The 24,046-nt window shown below is 39.0% G+C and overlaps 1 protein-coding gene across 2 annotated transcripts in view; it reads left to right on the top strand.

Moving 5' to 3' along the window:
• The first annotated feature begins 91 nt into the window (after window positions 1–91).
• TTC38 (tetratricopeptide repeat domain 38) overlaps window positions 92–24,046 on the top strand; it is a 26,466-nt gene continuing 2,511 nt past the window's right edge. The window contains exons 1-14 of one of the 2 annotated variants that reach the window (XM_035551066.2): window positions 92–298; window positions 1,496–1,573; window positions 1,828–1,909; window positions 2,270–2,441; window positions 4,402–4,575; window positions 6,854–6,929; window positions 8,078–8,197; window positions 11,289–11,348; window positions 12,475–12,513; window positions 13,382–13,463; window positions 15,004–15,169; window positions 18,669–18,828; window positions 19,124–19,197; window positions 20,014–21,961. In XM_035551066.2, coding sequence (XP_035406959.1) covers window positions 104–298; window positions 1,496–1,573; window positions 1,828–1,909; window positions 2,270–2,441; window positions 4,402–4,575; window positions 6,854–6,929; window positions 8,078–8,197; window positions 11,289–11,348; window positions 12,475–12,513; window positions 13,382–13,463; window positions 15,004–15,169; window positions 18,669–18,828; window positions 19,124–19,197; window positions 20,014–20,107 — 1,572 coding nt within the window. In that variant the 5' untranslated portion in view covers window positions 92–103 and the 3' untranslated portion in view covers window positions 20,108–21,961. Of the gene's footprint in view, window positions 299–1,495; window positions 1,574–1,827; window positions 1,910–2,269; window positions 2,442–4,401; window positions 4,576–6,853; window positions 6,930–8,077; window positions 8,198–11,288; window positions 11,349–12,474; window positions 12,514–13,381; window positions 13,464–15,003; window positions 15,170–18,668; window positions 18,829–19,123; window positions 19,198–20,013; window positions 21,962–24,046 lie in introns of those variants that run through there. The other variant, XR_007707756.1, reaches the window with a different exon arrangement.

Here is a 24,046-nt window from a genome sequence, read left to right as displayed (position 1 = left end):
CTCGGAACCCGCTCCGCGGAGCCCGGCCCCTCCCCCCCGGCCCCGGCGGCAGGGCAGGAAAGCCGCCGGGCTGCAGAGGCGCCCCGGGGCGGCCGGGCCCTGCATGGCCGGCAGGAGCAGTGGGCCCCAGCGGCGGTCCCGGGGGCTCGGCAGGGAGCGCTGCCGGCGGGCCGCTGCCTCTGGCGTCCCCGCCCTCCCCGGCCGCGGCCCCTCCTCTTGCGGGCCGGGAGCTGCCGAGCCGCGAGGACCGGGTCAGAGAAGCAGTGGTGGAGCTATGGCGCCGTTGAGGGACTGCAAGGTCCGGCGGGGCGGAGGGGAGGGGAGGGGAGGGGAGGGGAGCGGCGCGACCAGGGGCAGGGCTGGGCCGGGCCGGGCCGGGCCGGGGGAGCCCCGGGGGTGCTGAGATACCGCGGGGCAGCGTGGCCGGAGCCGGGGCCGGGGCCGGGGCCGGGGCCGGGGCTGGGGGAGAAAAGCAAAAAGCTCCTCTGGGTGCCGCAGGTTCTGCAGAGCGCTGCGAAACGGCCGCACGGAACCAAAGGAGTAAAGAGGAGGGATCGCTCACAGCCGGCTGGCATGGCAGCAGAGACACCGCTAGAAGGGAAAAGTCAGCAGGAAAGCAGCAGCAAGGGCAAGGCTTTGGTCTGGCCCAAAAGAGGAAAGGCAAAGCAGGAAAAGGAGTGGAGGCAATTGCACTTTCCTCCAGGAAGCCTGCCAGCGGACAGTCTGTTCTGGGTTTAGGGAGGAGGATGAGGGGAAATGAGCGCAGGAAGCAGCAGAGCCAGCATGTGTGAAAAGGGAAGGTGATGGCTGCTTTACAAGCTCTTCGTCTGCCTCGTACCTACTCGGCTCTCCTGGGTTTCATTCAGTCACAGACTCGTAGTCTCCCAGGCTTGTAAGGTGGACACTCAAGTACTAGAAGTGTTGGGATGTGAGCCTTTAACCCAATCAGCGAGAGAAAAGAAAGCTTTTGAGTACTGTTGGAAAAGATGTCTTTGCGAGGCTCCCTAAAAGTTTTGACAACTACAGCATTAGTTAGGTGAGTAAGTTGGGAAGGGAAGCCCCTAAGGTGGTGAGGTGACAAATGTAGTGGTTGTGTGGCCATCCTGTTTGGGAAAAGGCAGTATTGCTTTTGTATATAGAAACCTGGGGTCTTCCTTTCCCATGTCACTGTTTCATACGAGGTGTATCTTCAGCAGAGGAACCAGCCCAAGTTTGTCTGCAGGGAGTTAAGTGTAGTCCTCACCTTGTAAGGTATAAATTGTAGAATTTGAAAGGCTATATAATTTTTGGTTCTTTATCCCCACTGCTAACCCAACAAATTGAGATGTATGTACAGGTGCACAAAAAGTATCTGCATCTGCTAACATTGTTCTCACAGCTTTTTCCTGTTTTGAAAAAAAAATAATCAGTTGAAAAACATCAGAACATCACCACTTTTTTAAGTCTGTCATCTCAGTGTGTGAAATCCTTCATTTCTCATCTGTTTGTTGTGCAGGCCTGGCAGGATGCTGGACTTGGCCTGTCCACTGCTAGCAATGAAGCCTGTAAACTCTTTGATGCAGTGCTCACCCAGGTATGACGAAAAATGGGGTCTGAAGGGACTTGTGCGTAAAACAGTCTTGTGGTGGTGGCCAGGCTACCTTACTCTAAGGTGGCCAGGCTGCCTTAAAGAAAGCAGCTTCTGTGTTTTCTTACTGAACTAATTGTATCTGAATGTAAAGGTTCTCTGCTATCATTTGTCTTGCTTCTGACTTTCACGTGGCTGGGAGAAGGAGAAGATGCCCAATGTCGTTGGGGATTCCTTGACACAGTCTCTCTCTTTTACAGTATGCAACCTGGGCCAATGATGAGGGTCTCGGAGGTATTGAGGGATGTCTCTCCAAGCTAAAAGCAGCAGATCCAAATTTTAGTGAGTATAATCTTTAATGGTTAGTATGGAAAGTGTTGCATAATTCCTTGCCTCTTTGTGTTAACCGTGCTTCATTTAGGCAAGTGGGAAGCAGTGGGTTGCAGAACTCTGTAAAGATTCTTTATAGTCAAGAGCAGGCTGGGATGATGTGTTTGGTTTTGTGTTTTTCTTTTCATTTGAAGTCTTCTTAAATGCTTATCATGAAAGGCCTAGAAAACTTCAGGCTTATAAGCCTTTCTGTCCCCTGTCACTACAGATCAGTCCCATTTTAAAACAAAACAAAACTGTGTTAATGCTTATGTAGAGATGAGTTTCCTACAGTTCTGTATGGCTCAAGTTGTAATGGGCTGGTTTCTCTAGCAATGGGACATGTCATCGCTAATGGTTTGGAGTTGATTGGTACTGGAAGTTCAGTGCGGCTCAACAAAGAGCTGGACAGTGCAATGAGAACAATGATGACACTGTCAAAATCCCAGCCTCTGAGTGAGCGGGAGAAGCTTCATGTATCAGCGCTGGACATGTTTGCCCATGGGTAAGTGTCTAGCCCTATGGGGAAGGGGGCAGGAGCTGGTTTTGTCATTCAGAATCTCCTTGCTGTTGCTGTGTACCGCCTTAGCACGTGTCCTGCTTGCTCTTCTGTTGTCGCTTTCCTCACATGTAAAGGACTGGGAAGAGTTTTAGCTACCACAGGTAGAGGTGATGCTGGGGAGTGGTGTTGCCTAGCTGTCTAGCTAGACAACTAGCAAAGGATCAATATGCAATGTTGGTGGCTGTGCTGAAATTTATCTCCCCAACCTGTATCACCATGACTAGTTTTCCATGAGAACCGTAGGAGGGAAAGTGCTGTATGGCCTCTCTTTTAAAGCATGAAGCACTCCTTGTTTTAAATCTGTCTTAGATCTGTCAGTGGAGTAAATGGTTTAGAACTAAGATACTTAATATTTAAGTACTCTGATGTCCAGTATAATATAATACAGACTTGGACCCACAGAAGCAAAGTCTAGAACAGACCTTTCCTCTCTTTTGTCAAAAAAGATTTCCTCTGAAAAATGGGATATGGCAGTGTCAGAAGTGCTGTAAGGACTTACTGTTCCATTGAATATGATGAATTTATTTGCACTGTAGAAAGTATGGGCTAATCATTCACTTGCATTATGCGTCAAACAAACAGGTAAACATGGGTTTACCTCATGTATTTTGTAGCAAAGGTAAAGAGGAAGCTACCAAAGCCGTTACTATGGGATCAATTCCCACTAGAGGAGAGGGAAGATATCTGTGTGCATGTGAAGCTAGATTAATTATCGAGTCATAGAATCATTTAGGCTGGAAAAGATGTTCAAAATCATCAAGTCCGACCATCAGCCTGACCTGCCAAGTCCCATCACTAAGCCAGGTCCTTTAGTGAGACATCCACAGGTTTCTTAAATACCTCCAGGGATGGGGACTCCAGCACTTCCCTAGGCAAGCTGTTCCAATGGTTGACCACCCTCTCTGTGAATAAATTCTTCCTAGTATCCAAACTAAACATCTTGAGACCATTTATTGCACAAATTTGTTGCACATTGCACAACTTAAGACGATTTTGTTGAGTTCTGTCACTTGTTACCTGAGAAAAGAGACCAACTTCCTCCTTGCTGCAGCCTCCTTTCAGGTAATTACTGTAGAGAGCCAAGAGTCCTCCCCTCCTCCTCCTTTTCTCCAGACTAAATAGCCCCAGTTCCCTCAGTCACTGCTCATAAATCTGTTCTTATCCCTTCAGCAGCCTTGTTCTCCTCTGCACACACTCCATCAACTCAGTATAATTCTTGAAGTGGGGGGGTCCAAACCTGAAAACAGTTCTCAAGGTGTGGTGTCACCAGTGCCAAGTACAAAGGGACAATTACTCCTCTAGTGTTTCTGGCCACGCTATTCCTGATGGAAGCCAAGTTGACATTGGCCTTCTTGGCCACCTGGGCACATTGCTGGCTCATGTTCAGCCAGCTGTCAACCAGCACCCCCAGTTCCTTTCTCGATGAACAACTTCCCAGCCACTCTTCCCCAAGTCTATCCCACTGCATGGGGTTGTTACAACCCAAGTGCAGCACCTGGCATTTAGCTTTGTTGCATGTCATGCAGTTGGGCTCAGCACATTGATTTGGCCTACCCAGATCACTCTACAGAGCCTTCCTACCCTCAAGCAGATAACAGCAGGACTCTGTTCAACCCCATAGGAAAATCTTTAGATTTATGGTTGAGCTTCTGGTTTTTTTCTGTGCAGTTTACAGCTTGTTTTTTTAACACAAGAATATTTATTTTATATTATTTCCCAGAAAGTACACAGTGAAGATAATGTCATTGTTTCTTACAGGAAAAAAAATCCTTAAATTCCTTCAAGAAAAAAAGTCTTTTGATGTTGAATTTTCTCTTTTTCAGAATAGCATGAGTTTAGAACTAACCGTAGAGTCGGGTTTGTGTGCCTTCTTTCAGCGTTCAAAATATTTCTATATTTCTAGCCAGCTCCCCAAAGCTTGTGATCTATGGGAACAGATTCTGCAGAGCCATCCGACGGACTTACTAGCCCTCAAATTTTCCCAGGACACTTATTTCTACCTGGGATATCATATACAAATGCGAGACTCTGTTGCACGGGTTTTTCCTTTCTGGACACCTGATGTTCCTCTAAGCAGGTAGGTCATGCTTCGTTTTAAAAATAGGTCTTTATCTGGTGTAATGTATACATGCTTTGTCTTTTTAACTTCAAACACATCTAAAGGATAGGATCTGTTGAACAAAGACACGTAGAAAAGATCACAGGCTTGTAAGTGAAGTCAAGTGAATTATAAGTGACCACACCTGAAACATCTCTCCTGTATCCCTGCTGATACTGTTAGTGATTTTTTGGTTTGTTTGTTTTAGAAGTGAGCTTTAGGTCAGTTAGTAATTTTTGCTAGCAAATGTGGCACATCATGTACCACATAGGATAGTTTTTGTTTGTTTGTTTGTTTTATTTCTTATTTATTTTATTTAGTTAGTTAAGTCCTGAAAATTTTGGTTTCCCAAGGTTAATTTGGGGTAATCTGAATCTACTGACAAGCAGTTAGTTGATAAAAACAATTACTTGGGGATAATTTTTTTATTTATTTTTCAGACCTGTTAAATTACTCGAAAGGTGCTAACTTTATGTAAAAATCTGCATCAAATTATACATCAGCACATACATTTAACATTTAGAGATAGAATAGACCCTCCATAGTCAAACATAATTTTCTAAATATTCTGTGAATATTTATGTAGACCCATGCTCTGTATCTTGATATCCAGTACAATCTTTTCTCCTTTTCTCTTCTACAAGCACGGTAAAGAATATAGACTGAATGTTAACATAATAATGAATCTAAGGCACCCCATAAAATGTCTCATTTTTCCAGCAGTGTTATCTCAATTTAGAAAAAAAATAAAATACTTTGTTCTTCTTAACTACAGTATGCTGATGTCATTTGCTGGGGAAGTAAGACTCCTTAGCAGTTTTGACTGCATTTTTGTATTTTTTTCTGGACACAGTGTTACAAAAGTGCACTTGTTGTCCACTTAAATGTAAAGCAACAGGAAGTACCCATATATTAAACATTTCTTGAAGTACAGAAATCCGGCAGGTATCCCATGTCCTCAATCTGACAGGCATGTGGAGTTTGGTATGAATTGATACCTTGGCCAAAAAAAAAAAAATCAACCTTTATTCCTCTCAAACCATGAAATAAATCAGGTGCAATGTACCCCACATGTTTTAGTAGATTTTTTCTGCCTCCTGAGTTTAAAACCAAAACTCCAGCAGATACTTTGAGAAACAGAGATGCATCCTGTGGTGTTTTGCAATCTACAAATCTGCAAATACAATAGCAGTTAAATATTTCTTAAAATGACCGCATCATGTACATGCACAGAAGCATATAACTTCCCTAATTTTCCTTTACATTGGGCTTTTATTGCTTAATGGGGATGCCTTGTGACTTTAGAATGACGTTAACCAGTTTTAAAGAGCCACTTCACTTAAAGGCACTTACGTATAGTTCAGTGGGCAATGGAGAAAGTGCAGAAGACTACAGTCATATGCGTTGCCTTTGAGATATTCAGATAATTTTGGTGGCAGTATTTTCTTGCTTCTGACCATCTAATTTTGCATTTTTATGAATGTTACAGAGATTAGATTCTTCTCTGCAACTCTAAATTCCAGTTCATCCAAAGATGTAAATGTCAGCTCTCAAAACACTGGTGATGTGCATTTTGTTCCTGATTTCCATGCTGGTGTCTATTGGCCTCTCATTTCCTATGAGAGCTAGCTTATTGTTCTGTATTCTGCAAGCTTGAACCCTTTGAATCCTACAATTAGCAGTGTGGCTTACCACCAGCAGCAGCAGCCTGACAGTGAGTTTTTTCCATCTCCAGCCTGTTGGATTGGGAGAGCCAGAATAGCCACTTTATACAAACCAGAAAGTGTTTCGACACATTCCCACTCACCATTTCTAACTGTAAATCTTAAGTCACTTGTGGGTGCTTTTTTTTTTCCCCTGTTGGTAAAACTCAGTTTGCTTCAGAATGTGTTGAATTTGAAAAATGCTAGTGGTGGTTTAGACTACCTACAGAAAAGTAGACGTTGAGTCTAAATATTGTCTACATACTCTACAATTCAGAATCAAAAACGCAGTGTTCCCAGTTCCATGTGATGCTCTGGCTAACACAATAAAGAGATTACACGTTTTTAGTATACATGTTGGGCACGAAGAAGAGTTGGTCTTTTGTTAAATAGACACATTTAAAATAGATGGGATCTGAGCTCTTTGCATGGTTCAATATAAAGTGCATTGTAAGGACTGTTTTGAGTTAAATGTGTGTTCTGGTATGTTTTTCAATCCTATCTTAAATCTAGTTCTAACTGGATGAAGCATTATTCGTTTCTCTTTTGCTTAGCTACGTTAAGGGCTACTATTCTTTTGGACTCATGGAAACAAACCTTTTTGATCGTGCTGAGAAGCTTGCCCTTGAGGTAAACTGCCTGTTATTGATGGTAAAACGTTTTAGAATTCTTAGTCATGCTCCTTATCTCTGGGTGATGTTTTGTGCACTATACAAAACATCAACGTTGTGTGTTTTGATACTATAAACTGACTCTTCGTCATCCCAGTTGTTAAGAGAAGTAGCAAAGAGATAAAGTTTAGCATGGAAATTCTCACAATTTCACAAGGAACTATTGATTAATATTCCTTAGAAAGATTCCTATATCTATGCCATACCATGGCAATTTCATCTTAACTGTATTTCCTTCATTTCCTTATAACCATGCCATGTGAGATGGTATCAAAACAGCTAAAATCCGTGTATATCCCATTTTCTGTTTCCCCCATGTATAATTGTCTGTTTACTCCTATTAAAGAATGTTAGATTGGCTTGATGTAATTTGCTCTTGACAATCCACCCTGTTTGGGTTCCTCCTCCATTTTTTTTTCCAGATGCACATTCATGGATTATTGAGCAATTAAGCCTACAATGTTCCTGGGGATCAAAATTACTTGGTGTGTTCCCTTTTTATGAAGACAATAGTTACACCTGATTTTCTGCAGTCCTCAGGATTATCCCTGTCCTCCAGGAGTCTCAGATACAATTCATCTTTAATGGGTGTTTTTGCCAAGGTTCTGTTACATCAAATGGCTGAAAGTGACAAGAGAGACTAACCTTACAAAATGGCTAAAACTTATGGAAAATGGAGTGAGAAAGAGTAAATTGCTCAATAGTCAGAGCTGGACATGTTCTTAAAGAAGGAATGATTACCTGCAAGAATGGTTACCTATGCTATGGGCTATGTTATGCCTGTGTATGCAATTCTTTTATGGCTCATATTGATATATGCCTTTGAAATAAAACATCATTTGATAATCTTCATTAAAGCCTGCATTCTGAAGCTGTTCTGCACGTTCATCTCTGTGCAGTAGAAGTCAGGAAGTGAAGTCAGCCAATAAACATTTTCTTCCTTTCTGTCCAAATCAGTCTTCCAGGCTATGGTTAGTAGGAAAAGTGCAGGGATGTACTTAACGTGCAGCTAATAAATACGAGTCTCTTGCTTCTATATCAGCAATAATAAATATGTTTATTTGCAAGTTTGTAAGGTTCATCACATTTTCCCTTTTTCACTCACAGGCTTTGGCTATAGATCAGACAGATGCCTGGTCTGTTCATACTATAGCTCACATAAATGAAATGAAAGCAGAGGTGAAGAAAGGGTTAGCATTTATGAAGGAGACGGAAGCCAACTGGAAGGTAAACTTTCTCATAGCATCTCTGAAAAAAAAATCCTAGGTCTTCTTTATCTCCTCCAGTCAAGTTCTGTGATTCTTCATCTAGTTTATTCCTGTCCCCATACATGTTACAAGCAATGTAAATTTCCCAGGTTACGAGAAAAATCGCTTGTGGTGCTGTTATCTGTGCCAATTTTGAAGCATAAAAAAATTGTATATTATGAACGACACATACTTTGCATCACTTTAAGCCATCATAACTAGGACTGCTGAGATTACACAAATGCCAAACACATTGGTTGGCCATGTTTCACAAAAAGTCTGTCCTCTCACACTGCCTTATTTTAGCTAGAAATATTGAAAAAAATACTGTTTTTCAACAAGTATGTAGTTTGTACACACACATGCCATAGTTTCTTTTTCCTGAGCAGATGGAACTGGCTAGATATTTTATATCTCATAAAGTCATGGCCATTGCTGGAAGATGAAATATTAGATATGAAAACTGATTTATTTATACTCGCATGTTTATAGAAGTAAAATGACCAGCGTTATTTTCATAAACTTTTTGCTTAGACTGAGACTGAGCAACATGCGTCAGTTGAGGAAGCTATGTAAACTTCCTCAGGGGAACCAGCTGTGAGATAACACAGGCAAAGCAACATTTCAAAAAGCTCATGTATTTAATGAGCTTTTTGATTATTTTTTGTTTGTTTGTTTTTGTTTACTTCTAGATAGGGGAGGATGCTAGGTCAGCTGTAAAGAAAAGATAAATTATGCTTTTGTCTCTTTTCTAGTCTACTCAAGTTACTTCATACATCCAACGTATTTGAGTATCTCTCAGTGGTATATTGAACAGTTTTGTTAATTTGTCATGTAGTCCTTTGCTGTAAGTGAAGCTTAATTTTCATTTGTGTTGAACAGCATGTCTTTTCCTAACGATTAAGTGAAGAGCAGATAATAATATTCAGAGCATAAGGTTGTGGAGTTTGAAGTTGACAGAACCCCCAAGAGTTTGTTTTAGAGTCATCTCAGCTCACTGTTCCATGTCACCCAAAGAACAGTGCTGGATAGTGAGGCTAGAAGGATGGTTTTGCTTTTTTTTTTTTTTTTTTTTTTTAAGTTAAATCATTGAGATATCAAGCTTGGATATGTAGTCAACCCTCTCTTCAGGTTCATATCTTTGATGTCTTAGAAAGCATTCTGTCCTTTGACATATTAGTTAATGAAACAGTGATACATGGGACTGACAGTTTGGGTGACACCTTCAAAACTACCAACAACCATTTCTGAAATCAGTCCCTAACTTTTGGAACCTGTTTGAACTCTGTTTCTTAAAATAGTTCCATGCCTCTGAGATTTACACCCTTTATCCAAATAAAACAAAGTGCCAGATCAGTAAGTGGAATTGTCTAGAATACCCTCATGCCCACTCCAGTACAGTTAAGACTTACTGACTGACATTGTCATAATGATAATGTATATAATCACTTCTTTTATGCAATATTTTTCATCTTAGCCTTCATGAACCCATCTTTTCATCGTGAACCCAGTTAAAATGTAATCGTAGAAAAAAAAGCAGGGCTTTCTAAGGGCTTATGTTTGGCCTGGTGAATTGACAATTAGTACTTCTTTTAATGACCAGGATCTTTTATCTCTATATTATCTATATCTATATTATCACTCCTTTTGGTGCTTTTAATTCATCTTTCTTTCTTTTTAATTCGTAATTTCTTTTCTTTTTAATTCATCTTTCTTTCCAGTAAGAGTCATGAAGAATTTGTAAGGTTTTCTTTACATGGTAGTTTATTTTTTATTGTTCCTCTCCACACAAAAAAGAAGATGCCTTTTTTTTATGTATGTTTCAGCACAAAATCAAAAGGGGCAAATTATGTTACCAGAGGAGGCCTCTGTGCCAGTACTGTTGGTTATTAAATGGGAAAGGTTTTTCTCCAGAGCTATTGCAAAGAGTTCTCATAGTCTGCTTTTACTTATTTTAGCAGTCTGCAGGCCCACTTCTGCTTTAGCAATTTAATCTCATTCAGAACTCAAAATCAGCAGCAGAAGAAAGGTTTTGTTTTATTCGGTGATATAATCCCATGTTCTTGTTTATATGGCATTTGGTATGGTGGTATGGTAGTAAACATGATATTATCAGGTTTATGCCAAGCACTTAACTACTTTAGTTGCTCATATTGGTTTTGTATTATAATATTAAACAAGTAAAGATTACTAGAGGATTTGTCTTAGCACCATAAAGTTCACTGGGAACCTTTGTACTTCCTGAAAGTGAAGCAGTTTTCATCATTACAATGAAGATTTTTCCACCTGTGAGAAGATTAAATTTAACTAAAGTGTTGAGGGAGAATGGGAATAGAGAGAACAACTTTTCTGGTATCTTAATTTTCACCAAAGGATTATGGAACTATATTCCTGTCTGTCTATTCTCAGTGCACTCACAAAAGTGAACTGCAATTACATTGTTTTGAAGTGTAGGCTATGAAAGAATATTTAAAATTCTGGTACCAGTTGAGAAGTAGAGCGCAACGTTGGTACAGTTCAGTGAATATTTATGATATTCAGTTATGATATTTAGTTATCTGATGAACGGCCTGTGTGTTTGGTATCTAGTGTATCTTCCATAGTCAGTAGTAAGACATAAGTTTAAGGAGTTTACTCATAAGTTTACTCTGTCTGAAATGGGTATCTAGATGGGTGGGCCTGAATGGCCCTCCTAAGGTGGGTATCTCTCTCTACTACCTAGCCATGTTACTTCAAATAAGACACTTAAATTTTAGATTAGACAAATCTTACTCTTGTTATAGATGCTTTTTTCCTAAGAGAAAGACATGAATTCTTCTGAGACATCCAAGTGCAATTCTCCTCTGGAAAATGACTTGGGAAAAACTTTGGTTTTGAGATGTCACCCTGAATTTCAAGAAGCATATGCATACTGAGAAATTTAAAGTAGGCAAGCTGATTTAAAATTCTTGTCTCTTCTGTCACTTGAAGTACTGACTTTTGATGAAGAAGAAAACAGAAATCTGTCAAGATACATTTAAATTGAAAGTTATTTTGTATATAACATTTTTATTTTATTTTATTTTTTCCAGGACAGTGATATGCTTGCTTGTCATAATTACTGGCACTGGGCTTTATACTTCATTGAAAAGGTATGAGACATTTTCATACAGATGTTTTATGGTCCAGATAGATAATTGATCTAATGCTATTTAAAAGGCAGTCCTAGCATTTATATTTTTTTTCAGCTGTTTAGAGGGTTGGTTTTTTTGTAAAATGGCACAATGACATTTTTACAAGATAGTTCGTTAGTACAATTATTTTGAGAATAATTTTTTTTGTAATTACATTGAACAAAGATCTAGTATCTTCGTTGGAATGTTGAAAAATTGCTGCGAGATTATTACATGTTCAAAGATAAAATAATGTCACTAATTACATTTGGCACAATTATTTTATAGAAAGATGAACCTGGATCTCTAATTTTTAGACAAAAACTTTGTCTAAAAATAAAATTCTCTTCAAATTCAGTACTAAGTTGTTGACCTCAAAATTTGCTGACTCTAGAAAAGAGGCAGTATGACAGCTCTAAATTTGGTAGCTTATGTTATTAGTCAATGTTACTAATATTTAATGTTATTCATTATTAATGTTACTAATTCTTGTTCTTATAGAGAGATCAAATTTATTGAAACCCTTTAATTTGCAACTTACCCAACCTATCAGGCTGCAATGCAGAATTTCCTTGGACTGGATAATTCTTTGTACTTGTGGGTCTCAATTCATTTGGGAGACAAATGTGACATCATGGAAAAAGTGCCATACGTTGGTCAGAAAACAAGATAACTTGCTTATGTTCAGCACTATTAACACTATTATACAGCTTTTGTATAGCCTGCTTAACATCAGTTTTATTCCTACCTCTTTGCATAACTTTATGATGCAGTAATTTTTGCAAAGAAACCTGAAAGGAAGATTAGAAAGAGGTAACACCTTGTCTTTCTCCCTCATGTGTAACCTACGGCAGGATTAGTTCTCATTATCAAATGAAACCTAAGCATACTGGTTATTTTACCTAGTAAAGCCTAGTTTATCTTAGGCTCTGTTCTTTCTTTTCAGGCCTCAGGGAATTCATTGACTTTTTTTTTTTTTAAACAAGTCATGAGGCAGTGAAGTAATATGGCACTTATTAATTGTATTTATATGTTTGGTTACTACCCATCACTCTTGTTTTCTCTACCTGAATGTTAATCATACGGTCCTTGTTTGCTTTTATAGGGGGAATATGAGGCTGCTTTGACAATTTATGACAATCATGTGAGTAGGGGCCTTAATCTTTACTGGAGAACATGCTTAAGACCACAATACATACTTTATTCCTTCTGCATGAAGTTGAAACCTATTGCAATTGCCATACATATATATTATTTATATCTGTTGTTTGGAAAGCTGTTTGTCGACTAGTGAAATGCCCCAAATACTCAAATATTGTACAGTTCAAGCCTTTCTTACACTTTTGCTTGAAGGAGCTGTAATGGCACTGTTGGTACTGTTTTCCAGGTGTCCACATCTCTTATTCATGATGTGTAGGTCTAAATGCCCCTGAAAAAAAAACTTTTTAAAAGGATGTGAAATGATTTTCTTGTATAGTCAAGTTACCTTTATAAAGAAGTGATTTTTGCATGTTAGCTACTAAGTCAACAAAAACATGTCTTTTTATTTCTACTTAATATGTTATGGTTCTTTACTGCATAGATTTCAAAACAATCTTAGTAAATAAGTACTATCAAATTCGGTAGGATAATAGCTTTGTAAGGTTTGTAAAAATAATGTCATTAAGAAAGCTGCTGTGCAGATTCCGGTCTACTAAATCTGGCAAAATGAAGTACTATTTATGGCACTATACTGGAAGCAAACAAACAAACAAAAAAACACCTTGATGACCTTCCATGCTTACTGAGTTTAACTCCATAACATGTAAAACAACACCAATGAAGCAATTTGTGTGTTTGTCACTGCAAATTACCACATTCAGAAAAGAAGCAACTAGGGCTATTGTCAGACAGGTATTTTTGGATGAATAAAAAGATAAAATTAATTCTGTATTTTGAATATAAGTTTGATTATCTGAGTAAGTTCCTGCTAGCACATCAGTTGGGCAGCTTATGAATACCTGTGATTACAGATTGCTCCTCAGTGCCTGTCAAGTGGAAGCATGCTGGATATAGTAGATAACTGTTCAATGCTGTACAGGCTTCGTCTGGAAGGTAGGATATCCAACTGTTCTTTCTTAATCTGCAAGAGGAACAGTTTTCTTTTTGCCTTCCCCTCCCTACCCTCACCCCACAATACACATCCTGGCATGTTGGAGAAGTTTTTAAAGATACTTTCAGAGCAAGCTTCGTCAGTGTTACAGAAGAAATCTTAAAATTCTTTTCTTGAGAAAAGTCTCAATGCGAAATTTATAATATTTTGCTGTTCTGCTTTAGTTGGGATAGAGTTAATTTTCTTTATAGTAACTCATATGGTCCTATACTTTGGATCTATGATCAAAGCAGTGTTGATAGCTCACAGATATTTCAGCTATTGCTAAACAGTGCTTACACAGCATGAAGGCCTTTTCCGTTTCTCATGTTGCTCTGCCAGCAAGTAGGCTTGGGGTTGCACAAGAATTTGGGAGGGAGCATAGCCAGGACAGCTGACCCTAATTGACCAAAAGAATATCCCATACCCTAAGGCGATATGCTAAGCAATAAAAGCTCGGGAAAGAAGAAGGAAGAGGGGACATTTGGAGATACAGTGTTTGTCTTCCCAATTAACTGTTAAACATAACAAGGCCTAGCTTTCCTTGAAATGGGTAAACATCTGTCTGCTGATTAGAAGTAGTGAATTAATTCCTTATGTTGCTTTGCTTGTGTGCACAGCGTTTGTTTTACCTATTAACCTGTCTTTCTCATCCAACAAGTTTTCTCACTTCTGCCTTTCTGATTCTTCTCCCCATCCCACTGAGGGGAAGGCAAGTGAGCGAGCTGCTGGGTGGTGCTTGGCTGCCTACCAGGGTTAATCCACATCATATGCATAACCTTTTTTCTTTCCAAGATATTTTTTTCCCATGGCAGCACAGTATTTCATTCAGCTCAAGCTAGCAGAGGTCACATATTTCTTTTCTGGAAAATTTAACTTATATTGTCCCTGGAGATCTGAGGCTGAATAATTGAGTACATTAGCCTCTAAAACGCTATAGAGCTTCCTTGAAGTAAATTTCAAATTAAATACTTTATATTCTGATATTGATTGATATAGCTAGTACACATCTATTAGCCTCTGGCTTTTGTGTACTCTCATAACTCTGTGTCATTTCTTCTCAACTTTTTAAAACTGTAATTTGCACACTGGAGTTCGTGAAGGGTGGGGTTGGAGGGTGCAGGGTTTCATAATATTTTACTGAAACACTAATGGTGCATTAGGTTTGTTTATGGAATCCATCTTATCTCTCTGTATAATTTGATTGCTACAGGCAATTCACTATGAACATCGTCTCCCAGAAGACACGAGCAATCTTGTATTAAAGCCAGAACCTCGCTTAATGCAGTCTAGAATACTGGCAATAAATTACTGACGGTCAATAAACCCTTTGCCCAGATATGACAGACTGTAACTAAGCATTACTCTATCATATAATTTTGCCACACCAGGGTCTGTTTTCTTGAGTTTAGTAGCAGTGCTATCTGTGCTGTGTGATGCTGATTACAAAGTGATGCTTTTGCATGTGGTATTTTTATTGAAAAAAATATCTTTTACTCATAGGTGTAAAGCTTGGGGACAGGTGGGACAATGTTCTCAAGATTACAAAGAAACACACCAAAGATCACATTCTTCTGTTTAACGATGTACACATCTTGATGTCCTCCCTTGGAGCCAAAGACCACAAAACTACTGATGAGCTTTTAACAACTCTTCAAGAACTTGCCAAGTAAGTAATTGAATTAAAATGTTATACTGAAAAAGTATTTTGTCCTCTGAACTTCAGGGCGGTAATGCCTCTGGCTTGCAGAAGTGTTACAACATACTCTTCTCTGCCTTAGAGTGTTAGTGGGACAAGTCTGGTTGTCCCACTATCAGCTGATGTACAATTAGAAGATCCCTATAATTATTTTTATGAGTACTGTCTAGAGGGGCTTCTGTTTTGTTAAGCAAGAGTCACTTACATTTGAAGTCATGAGCACTAAGTGAACATTTGCTTTGTATTTTCTTTTGATGAGTTCATACTAAGCTATGTTACATACAATAAGTAAAGTATTTCACCCATATAGTAATGAGGACATTGCACAATATATGTTAGCTCTCTGTGGTGGTTATTTCTGCTCTGCTTTAAAAAGTTCTTTAATCATGGACCGTTAGTTGGTAGCGATATTCTAATAGCTACTATTTGGTGCATTGTGAAGTATCTCTGTAGGAAAGCAATTTTTAAATATTGCTAAGGCAGTTCTAGAGAGTATTTTGCTTTGAATTATGTGCAAAATTTGAATATCGAAGTATTCCAGCTAAACAATGTTTTTTCTTTATGTTCTCTTGTGTATTGAATAACTGTAAATGATTGTAATTCTTTTGAAGGGGTTGATCTATAGATTATGTAAATGCAGGTGATAGATCCTAAAAACAAGTTACTGGTTTAAATGGTATAGTTTTAAGTACAAAATTTAGTAATTTACAAAGTTGTAAACAGTAGACCACCTGATTAGATTCTGCGGCAAACATGGGGGAGAAAAAAGATTAGTACTTACCCAATACAAATTTACGTCTAGTTACTCTTAATGAAATCTCTCACATAAGTGCGAGTAGTGGTTTTCAATGTATGAATGCTGAACAACTGAAAGTGAATAGAAAGCTGCTGATATCTGGAGAGATTGTGTCTGAGAACACAAACCTGACCTATGGGCTTGGTAGGCTGGTAAAGTCACAAATTGCAGTCAAATAACATCCCTGTTTGCCCGGCTTCACTTTCTTGAGTTACACTACCACCTTTCCACTCCTGCTTTCTGGCCATAACATCTTAGGAATTTCAGCTTATCCTGCTCCAAGCCCATGATTGCTGGTATGGCAATCATTGCCAGTTAAATTGCCAGTTAAAAATTTCATTCAGTTCTAGGTTCTTCCCCCATATAACTTGTTTTTCCCCTGCTTCAGCATCTATTGCTTCCCTTCCCTTAGAAAAGAAGGAGGAAGAAGAATCTGAAATTCTCACTATTTGTTTCTGACTATAATACCTTAACCAAAAATAAATGTAATTTTTAAGAGTAGTTATGAAAACAAGGATCTGTCAAATCAAGCCTAAGCGTGTCTGATTTGACTGAAGTGGGAGACAGTGAATATCTTTCATATAATTATATTGATATGTAAGTATATGTAAAGTGTGTAAAACTGCACACACTTCAGGAAAGCTGTAATGAACACACACTACTTATCTCTCCACCTAGTGTTTCCTTTTGCCTGTGTTCAGCCTTTTGTAGTAATAGAGCTGCACATTTTTAGCTATAATTTGAAGCATTATGAAGCTTAATTTTGTCATTTCAGAAAACTGACTGTGAGATGAAGAAATTATTTTAATGGTTTGGATTAGTGGATTAATTTGTGCATCATGAATATATTGTATTCATGCGTATAAATGATATCTAAGATGTGTTTTACTTGTGGCTTTTTTATTTATTTATTTGTTTAAAAAGCAGTCAGAAAACTGACGCAGACAAAATTCATTTGGGGCTTTAAAGTTGACAAGAATTACCTTTTTTTAAAAAAAAAAAAAAAAAAAGAATTCCATGGTGCTCTCTGGTGGTTGGTATCCCATGTTTATTTTCATGGATAGAAATGTTAGTTAATGCAGGGGCGTATATTGTTCTTCATGAATCAATACTTCAGATCAATTGCAAGAGGAAGTAAAAACCAGTCTTTGATGTCTGTGCATTTTCTCTGAGAGCTGGAAGAATTGTTTAAATGAAAGATTGTTTCATCATTTTCAGCTATCTCAGACCACTTCTTTAAAATACACATCCGTTATACACTTTTAACTTTCCAGAGGAAGATGCATTTTAAGGAATGATAAACACGTAGGGCAACACTGTATACATAAAAATCATCATTGACCTAGAGGACAATAAGGGAAATTTATAATAGTGACTCAAAGAGAATATTTAGGGCAAAGCTTAGTGCTTTAAAAGGTAGATCTTTAAAGAAATTTCGATTGTTTATAGAGAAAGCATACAGATACACACATTTTTTTAATTTATTTATTTATCTAAGGAGTTAATTGTAGCAATGGGGCATTTACTGAGGTGTTGCATAGCTTTCTGTTTACAGCAATGTGTACATTTTGTATCATCAGATTTTTGGCTTGGTAAGTTTAAGGCAATAGTGTGGCTTTCAGCTGTCGTTGCAAGCACCTTAAACAGAAACCAGTGACTAAAGTTACTAGGCTGGTTCCTCAATGTTAAAGACTTAATTTGAAAATTTAGAGAAGAATCTATTCTAAGCAACCAATGGAATTCATAGCATTGACCTGTGCTCTGTATTCTTAGAAATGAATTTGTATTGCTGGGGTCAAAAAGCTCTCTTCCCCTTCTGGTACTGCCAACCAAGCTTTTGGCACCTAAATGGCACTGCCTCCAAGTGTCAAGGTGTGATCACTGTCAGCTCCTTCTGTAGCAGCAGAAAAACAATTCCACGTTGTCCCATTGCAGGTATTGCCTATAGACCAAACAGCTACAATTTGGCTACTTATATTTTTACATTTTTTAATATTGGGAAGGGTGTCTACCAAAATGTATACTTACTTCTTCTACAGGCTTATTGTCATGCTCTATGTCTCTTTCACTCTTAGATGGGTTAGGTTACAAGCATTTAAAAGAAAAAAAAAAAGAAAAACAAGTGCTATCTAAAATCCCTTGCTGTTTTTGCATCTAAAAACAGTCTATTGTGGTTAAAATAAGAGAGCAAACTTTGAGAGCTGTCACTGGGAATGCAGTGTGTATTACAACGATGGTGAGGCACTGTGCTGCGTGGCAAGTTGTTTTGAAAGATTAATATTTGGAGCTCTCTGCAAGAGACTGATTGCCAGTTTTGGCAATGACGAGGACAGTCAAAGAACTAGCAATAGGATGTTCTGGTGAGAAGATCAGAAGAGAAACTAGTGTAGAATGTTCTGCCTTTTTCTTAGCCCAAACTATTTATTGCAAAGGCAGGAGGCATTGGGCTTGTGACTTGCAAATATGTGCAGAGGAATGAAAACTGATTAATGAGTAACAGAGGTGAAGGTAACATAACCACACAAAAAAAATGTTATCCAAGTACGGTACCTGAAATATCAGGCTTTGCAGGGTAAAAAGAATAATTCTGTCTGCAGGCAGTGACGGACTGGCACTGAAATATGCATGTTTATCATTTGATTTATGCAAGTTCACCACTTTCTCATTCTACAGAGCACCTTGTGAAGACCATGAGCTTTCCCTGGCTCCTAGTTTGGGGTTACCACTGTGCCAGGCTTTTATGGAGTTTGAAAAAGGAAATTGTGACAAAGCAGTAGACCTGCTGTACCCAATCCGTTACCAGCTAATCCAACTAGGAGGCAGTAATGCTCAGGTAAAGGAGGTCAATAAAAGATGTTTTGATGCAACTTAATCCTCTTCCAGTAGCCTCCCTTTGATGCTTACATTACTAATAACACTTCATTCTTATAAAATGAAAAATTGTGCTTGTGACTGAATCCTGTTTACAAACACTTACTAGCAGTGTTAGCTATTTAAACGTGTCAACGAGAAAATGTTTTCCTCGGGGGCTTTTGGTAAACAAGACATTGTAACCATTGTATTGATGTTCATTTAAGTCTAAATTACTTATTTATTTGTATTTTTGCTAACTTCTTTTCTGTTTTCAGAGAGATGTTTTCAACCAGTTATTGATTCATGCTGCTTTAAATTGTAAATCAAAAGCCAAACAAAACCTTGCTAAGTGAGTATTTTTCCTGATTTTTTTTTATGGAAATAGTAGTTTTCAAAAATCAAGAGTAGTAGCAAGTATACTCAATTAGTGCTGAAATTACACACAAGCATTCATAGTTAAATGTTGCTACATTTATCAAGATAAAAAGTGCAATTGCTTTCGGTTCCAAATGTGCATTCCTACAGTCTGGATGATTTATCTATATTTTTTTAAGGGCAGTTGATTTTCAGAGGGTTTCTGTCTTAAACAGTGGCCTCTTGCCTGCTGGTCTGTGTACTTAATGGACTCCTAAACTTCAGCAAACTGCTGAAAGTCAAGTCCATCCTAATAATAACATCAGTTTTACTGGGAAATATGATTAACAGAGTCTGATGTGAGCTTGCCTCAGTACAAATTACATGTGTCTTGCTGGGCAGAAATCACAGATGTTGCTCATTGACCTGTATGGAGTTCTGTTGAAAGTCATCAACTGGGCCTGCCTGTGCACTTAAAAGAATGGATCCTCAGGACAGTGGAAAGCCTTGCCTGTTCCCCTCCTGAAGTCTCTTTGAAACATAAATATTAGACCCAAAATCAAAATAATTCTTTTGTGCACCCTGAGTGCTCATTTTCAGTCTCTTGTCAGTGCTAAGAAGTATGCTGTTCTGCCTAAACTTACTGCCAAGGCTAAATGTTTCCAATAAAGGAAATCTGCACCTCAAGACCAGGTCTTTAGGTATTCTTTTCTATCTCTTATAGGGACACTGCAGATGATCTTACAGGAAAAAATGATGTTGTACTCATGACCTTCATCCCATTTATCTGCTACCTATTCTCCTTTCTCAGATGCCTCCTGAGGGAACGCGATGTGATGAGACCAAATTCACCAATGACAGAGCGACTTATGAGGAAGGCAGCAGCAGTTCATTCAATGGCTTAAATCTGTCCTCTGTGCTTGAGATAGCAATGGGCTTAGCAATCAAAGTCTGGGTGCAGGGAGTGGAAGAGTGCTATGCTGTAGCCCATGCTAGAGAATCACAGTGAGTAAGAGTACCCTAGGAACTAGAGATCTGATGACAATTTCCTTAAAAGATATAAAGCTGTTGCATTTCATGTTATATCTTGGATGATTCTACGAGGAAATAAGAATACCTGCTGATAATACACAGCTATCTGTAGCATCCTGAGGCACTTCTTTTCTGGTATATTTCCTTGAAAGTGCCCACGATCCTAATAATATTCAGTACAGAAACAGTGCCTGGATTTCAGTCATTCATTGGCCTGGTTTATTACTTCATTAATATGTTAAATAGTGAGTAAACATTTCAGGTAATTCAAATAGACCTTCTCAGCATCGCAGATGGGCAAATGCAGGGCCAGAGCCAATACAGGCATAAATGGAGTTCCATATCAAGCTTCCAGTCCATTAAGGCATGAGTTACCCTGGCATTACAGATCTGTCTGCATTCAGGATCTTTTTCCAGGTGCTTTTTTTTAAACTGTCTCTTACAAAATGTTAGATTTCAAGATAGAATCCCAGAACTTCTTGAAATTACAATGTGAAAGAGCCAGACAAGAGGAACAATGGCTGACTGCTGGTTAGGACTATTTTAATGTGGGTGATTGCTTGGCACCTTTAAATCTTTCAGGAAAAAATGAAAAAGCCTGGATTTCAGCTAAAACAGCGCTGTCTCTGAATGGTAATTTGGGCTGGAATCTTTGTGCTCAGTTTCTGATAACTCAGGCCTTACTGGCATCTCAACAGCATGGGATACTTTGTTTAGCAATGTAAGGTTTAAAGCCAATGTTCATGAGCTTTATAGGAACACTGGGGCATCTCAGTGCAGGTGAAGACTGCAAAGGGACTCCCCCAGAAAGAGAGCTAATGGGAACTGTCACAAAGCTTTGTCCTGGCGCAAGTGATGTGACGAGGTTTGGTGTTGCAAATAAGTAGGAAGACATAAAGCTCCATGAAGTTCTTGTGTCTCTCAATTCCTGCAGTGTAGCAGAGTTAAAAGCTTGTCTTGCAACAGTAATCCAGAAATCCCTAATGGAGAGAAGATAGTTTTTCAAACCAAATCTAATGCCTTCTGTTCTTGTTCCTGAGTAGAAATGCCACACCCTTTAATTGCCCAAGCTCTGGCTTTGGTATCTACAAGCACTCCAGGACATGTCTGCTCCTCCTTCCTATCCAGCTTGGGCTCTTCCACGTGTCCCACAGTAGCCCCTTTTCACACACAATGCTTCTGACCTAAAGCACTTGCATAGCTGGCCCTACGTTCGCCCTGGAGTTCCTACATAATAGGGGCTTAAGATATACAAGTGCCTTGCTGCCTGCCTTCTTCCCCCAACCATCACTTGAGGAAGAAACAGCTTAGTTTTAAAAAAAATGATAATTTGTGAAACCATATAAGGGTATTTCAGTCCTTGCTTGCAGCCTTTTGAATCCTGTGGACAGTCATAGTTCACTGCTCTTCAGGTATGTCACTACCTTATCTGTCCAGCCATGGCTGTGATTGGCTCACTCAGTGATAAATTTAGTGCATTTTTTTTTACTGTTAATTTTTAATCATGGCATGTCAAGCAATGACTTTAGACAGATAAATTTTTACTCAAGGGATGTAATAAATCTTCCTATGCAACAAAAGTCTGAGAAATCTGCTGGCTGTTTATGAATTGTGTAGTGTAAGTGATGCATTGCTACATAAATCTAAGAGTGATATTTTTAGTACTCCTGATATAATGTGATTTAGAATTCTGTCTGCTTTACATTAATAAATTCAAAGATGTCCTCAGTTGAGCAGCAAGTATATGGCGTCTTTGCCTGTATGAATGAAGCTTTTAAATGAGTTGTTTGACTCGAGTTTGTAAACTTATAGTAGGATGCATTCTCTTTTCTTCCATGAATGTGACTAGAAGCTCTTTCATTCAGCTAGTTCTACACATCTTGCTATAAGTGAGCATTTCTGTTTTTCAGCCTTGTCATCCCCTTCTTATTTGAAATGATACAACCAGTCTTTCTGTTCAATCTGTCTTGCTTCACCATGCTGTGCTGAACCATTTTCAATTACTATTATAGAAAATAAATAACAAAACACATAGTGAATAATAGGAGAACCAGAGGAAGAACTTAACTAAGAATCGTGCTGACTCCTAAAAGACCTTATAGGAGCCTTCCAGCACCTGCAGGAAAGCTGGAGAGGGACTCTTTATCAGGGAGTGGAGTGATAGGACAAGGAGTAATAGCTTTAAACTAAAAGAGGGGAGATTTAGATTAGATATAAGGAGGACATTCTTTACTTAGAGGGTGGTGAGGCACTGGCACAGGTTGCCCAGAGAAGCTGTGGATGCCCCATCTCTGGAGGTGTTCAGTGCCAGGTTGGATGGGGCTTTGGGCAACCTGATCTGATGGGAGGTGTCCCTGCCAATGGCAGGGGCTTGGAACTGGATGGTCTTTAAGGCCTCTTCCAACTGAAGCCATTCTAGGATGCTATGAAGAATACAGCCCACAAGTGGCATGCTTAATAGGCAATGCTAGGATTGCCAGAAATAAGCAAACGTGGCTTCTGTTCAGAGTCACTAGTAATGAAAATAATTGTTTCCAAAATTATGTACTTTATCATGAATACACTTTGATTTGGTCTTACCTTGAAGCTTGCTTGTTGCAGCAACAACTGGAAACATAATTCAGCACTGTGGCTGCCCGGATGTTTCATAAAGCATTATTCCTGTCTTCTTCCACACTAGGTCTTTTAACAAGCTCAAAGGGCAAAGGATTACTGGGTGCCTGTTCTTGTAGCTTTCTTCTCTCTTCAGCTCAGTTACCCACACAGAAGTTTTTGTCTTCTTTCCTCAGAGCAGCTCCCATCTACAGTCTGACCCCCCACCCCCTTTGATTAAATAGCCAGTATCCTGTGCACCAGAGAATTTTAGCCCTACCCAGCACGTTTCCCATTTCCTGCCACACTATGGAAGTGCAATTTGACAATGTGAAGCACAGCACTGGAGTTCCAATTTCTTCCCTTGTCCTTCTAGATTTTGTAGTTTGGACTGACTTGTTTATTTGTCAGCATTTCACTTCATTCTCCATATACTTGCCTGTCTTGCAGATTATGGCAGGTCGTGGGGAGAGGGAGGGAAGTGCAGCGCTGTGTCTTGCAAGTGTTTAGTTCAATTCTTTGAGAGTTACTCATCTAGATATTCCAATACGTCCTTAGAATAAGTCAATACCTGAACATTTTTCCCACGTTTTAAAAATAGTTCTGCTACTATTTTGCCTTATTGGTTATTTTTTGTTTGTTTGTTTATTTTTTGTTTTGACTTTAAACAGCTGCTCATAGCAGCCGTTAATTACATGGAGCCTAACCAAACTACCATAGTACTTAATATCAAGGACATCTTAGCTACAAAGTTAATTTACATAAATATACTCAGTTATTGTGGTTTTGGCTGGGATAGAGTTAATTTTCTTTGCAGAGGCTTGCATGATGCTATGTTTAGGATTTTTTAATGAAAATAGTGGTGATAACACACCAATGTTTTTAATTTTAAAGAGCCAAGGACTTTTCTACTTCTCATGCTGCCCTGCCAGCAAGGAGGCTGGGTGCGCACCAGGAGCTGGGAGGGGGCACAGCCAGGAGAGGTGACGCAGTCTGAACAAAAATATATTCCATAACATATGGCATCATGCTCAGCAACTAAAACTGGGATAGACAAGGAGGAAGGTGGGGATGTTTGGGGCAATGGTGTTTCTCTTCCCAAGGAACTGCTCTGTGTGCTCTGCTTCCCTGGAAGTGGCTGAACTCTTGCTTGCCGGTGGGAAGTAGAGAATGAATTCCTTGTTTTGCTTTGCTTCATGTGCAGCTTTTGCTTTACCTAG

This window comes from Cygnus atratus, chromosome 1, assembly GCF_013377495.2.
Source record: "Cygnus atratus isolate AKBS03 ecotype Queensland, Australia chromosome 1, CAtr_DNAZoo_HiC_assembly, whole genome shotgun sequence".
NCBI lineage: Eukaryota > Metazoa > Chordata > Aves > Anseriformes > Anatidae > Cygnus > Cygnus atratus.
This window is presented reverse-complemented; position numbering and strand designations above follow the sequence as displayed.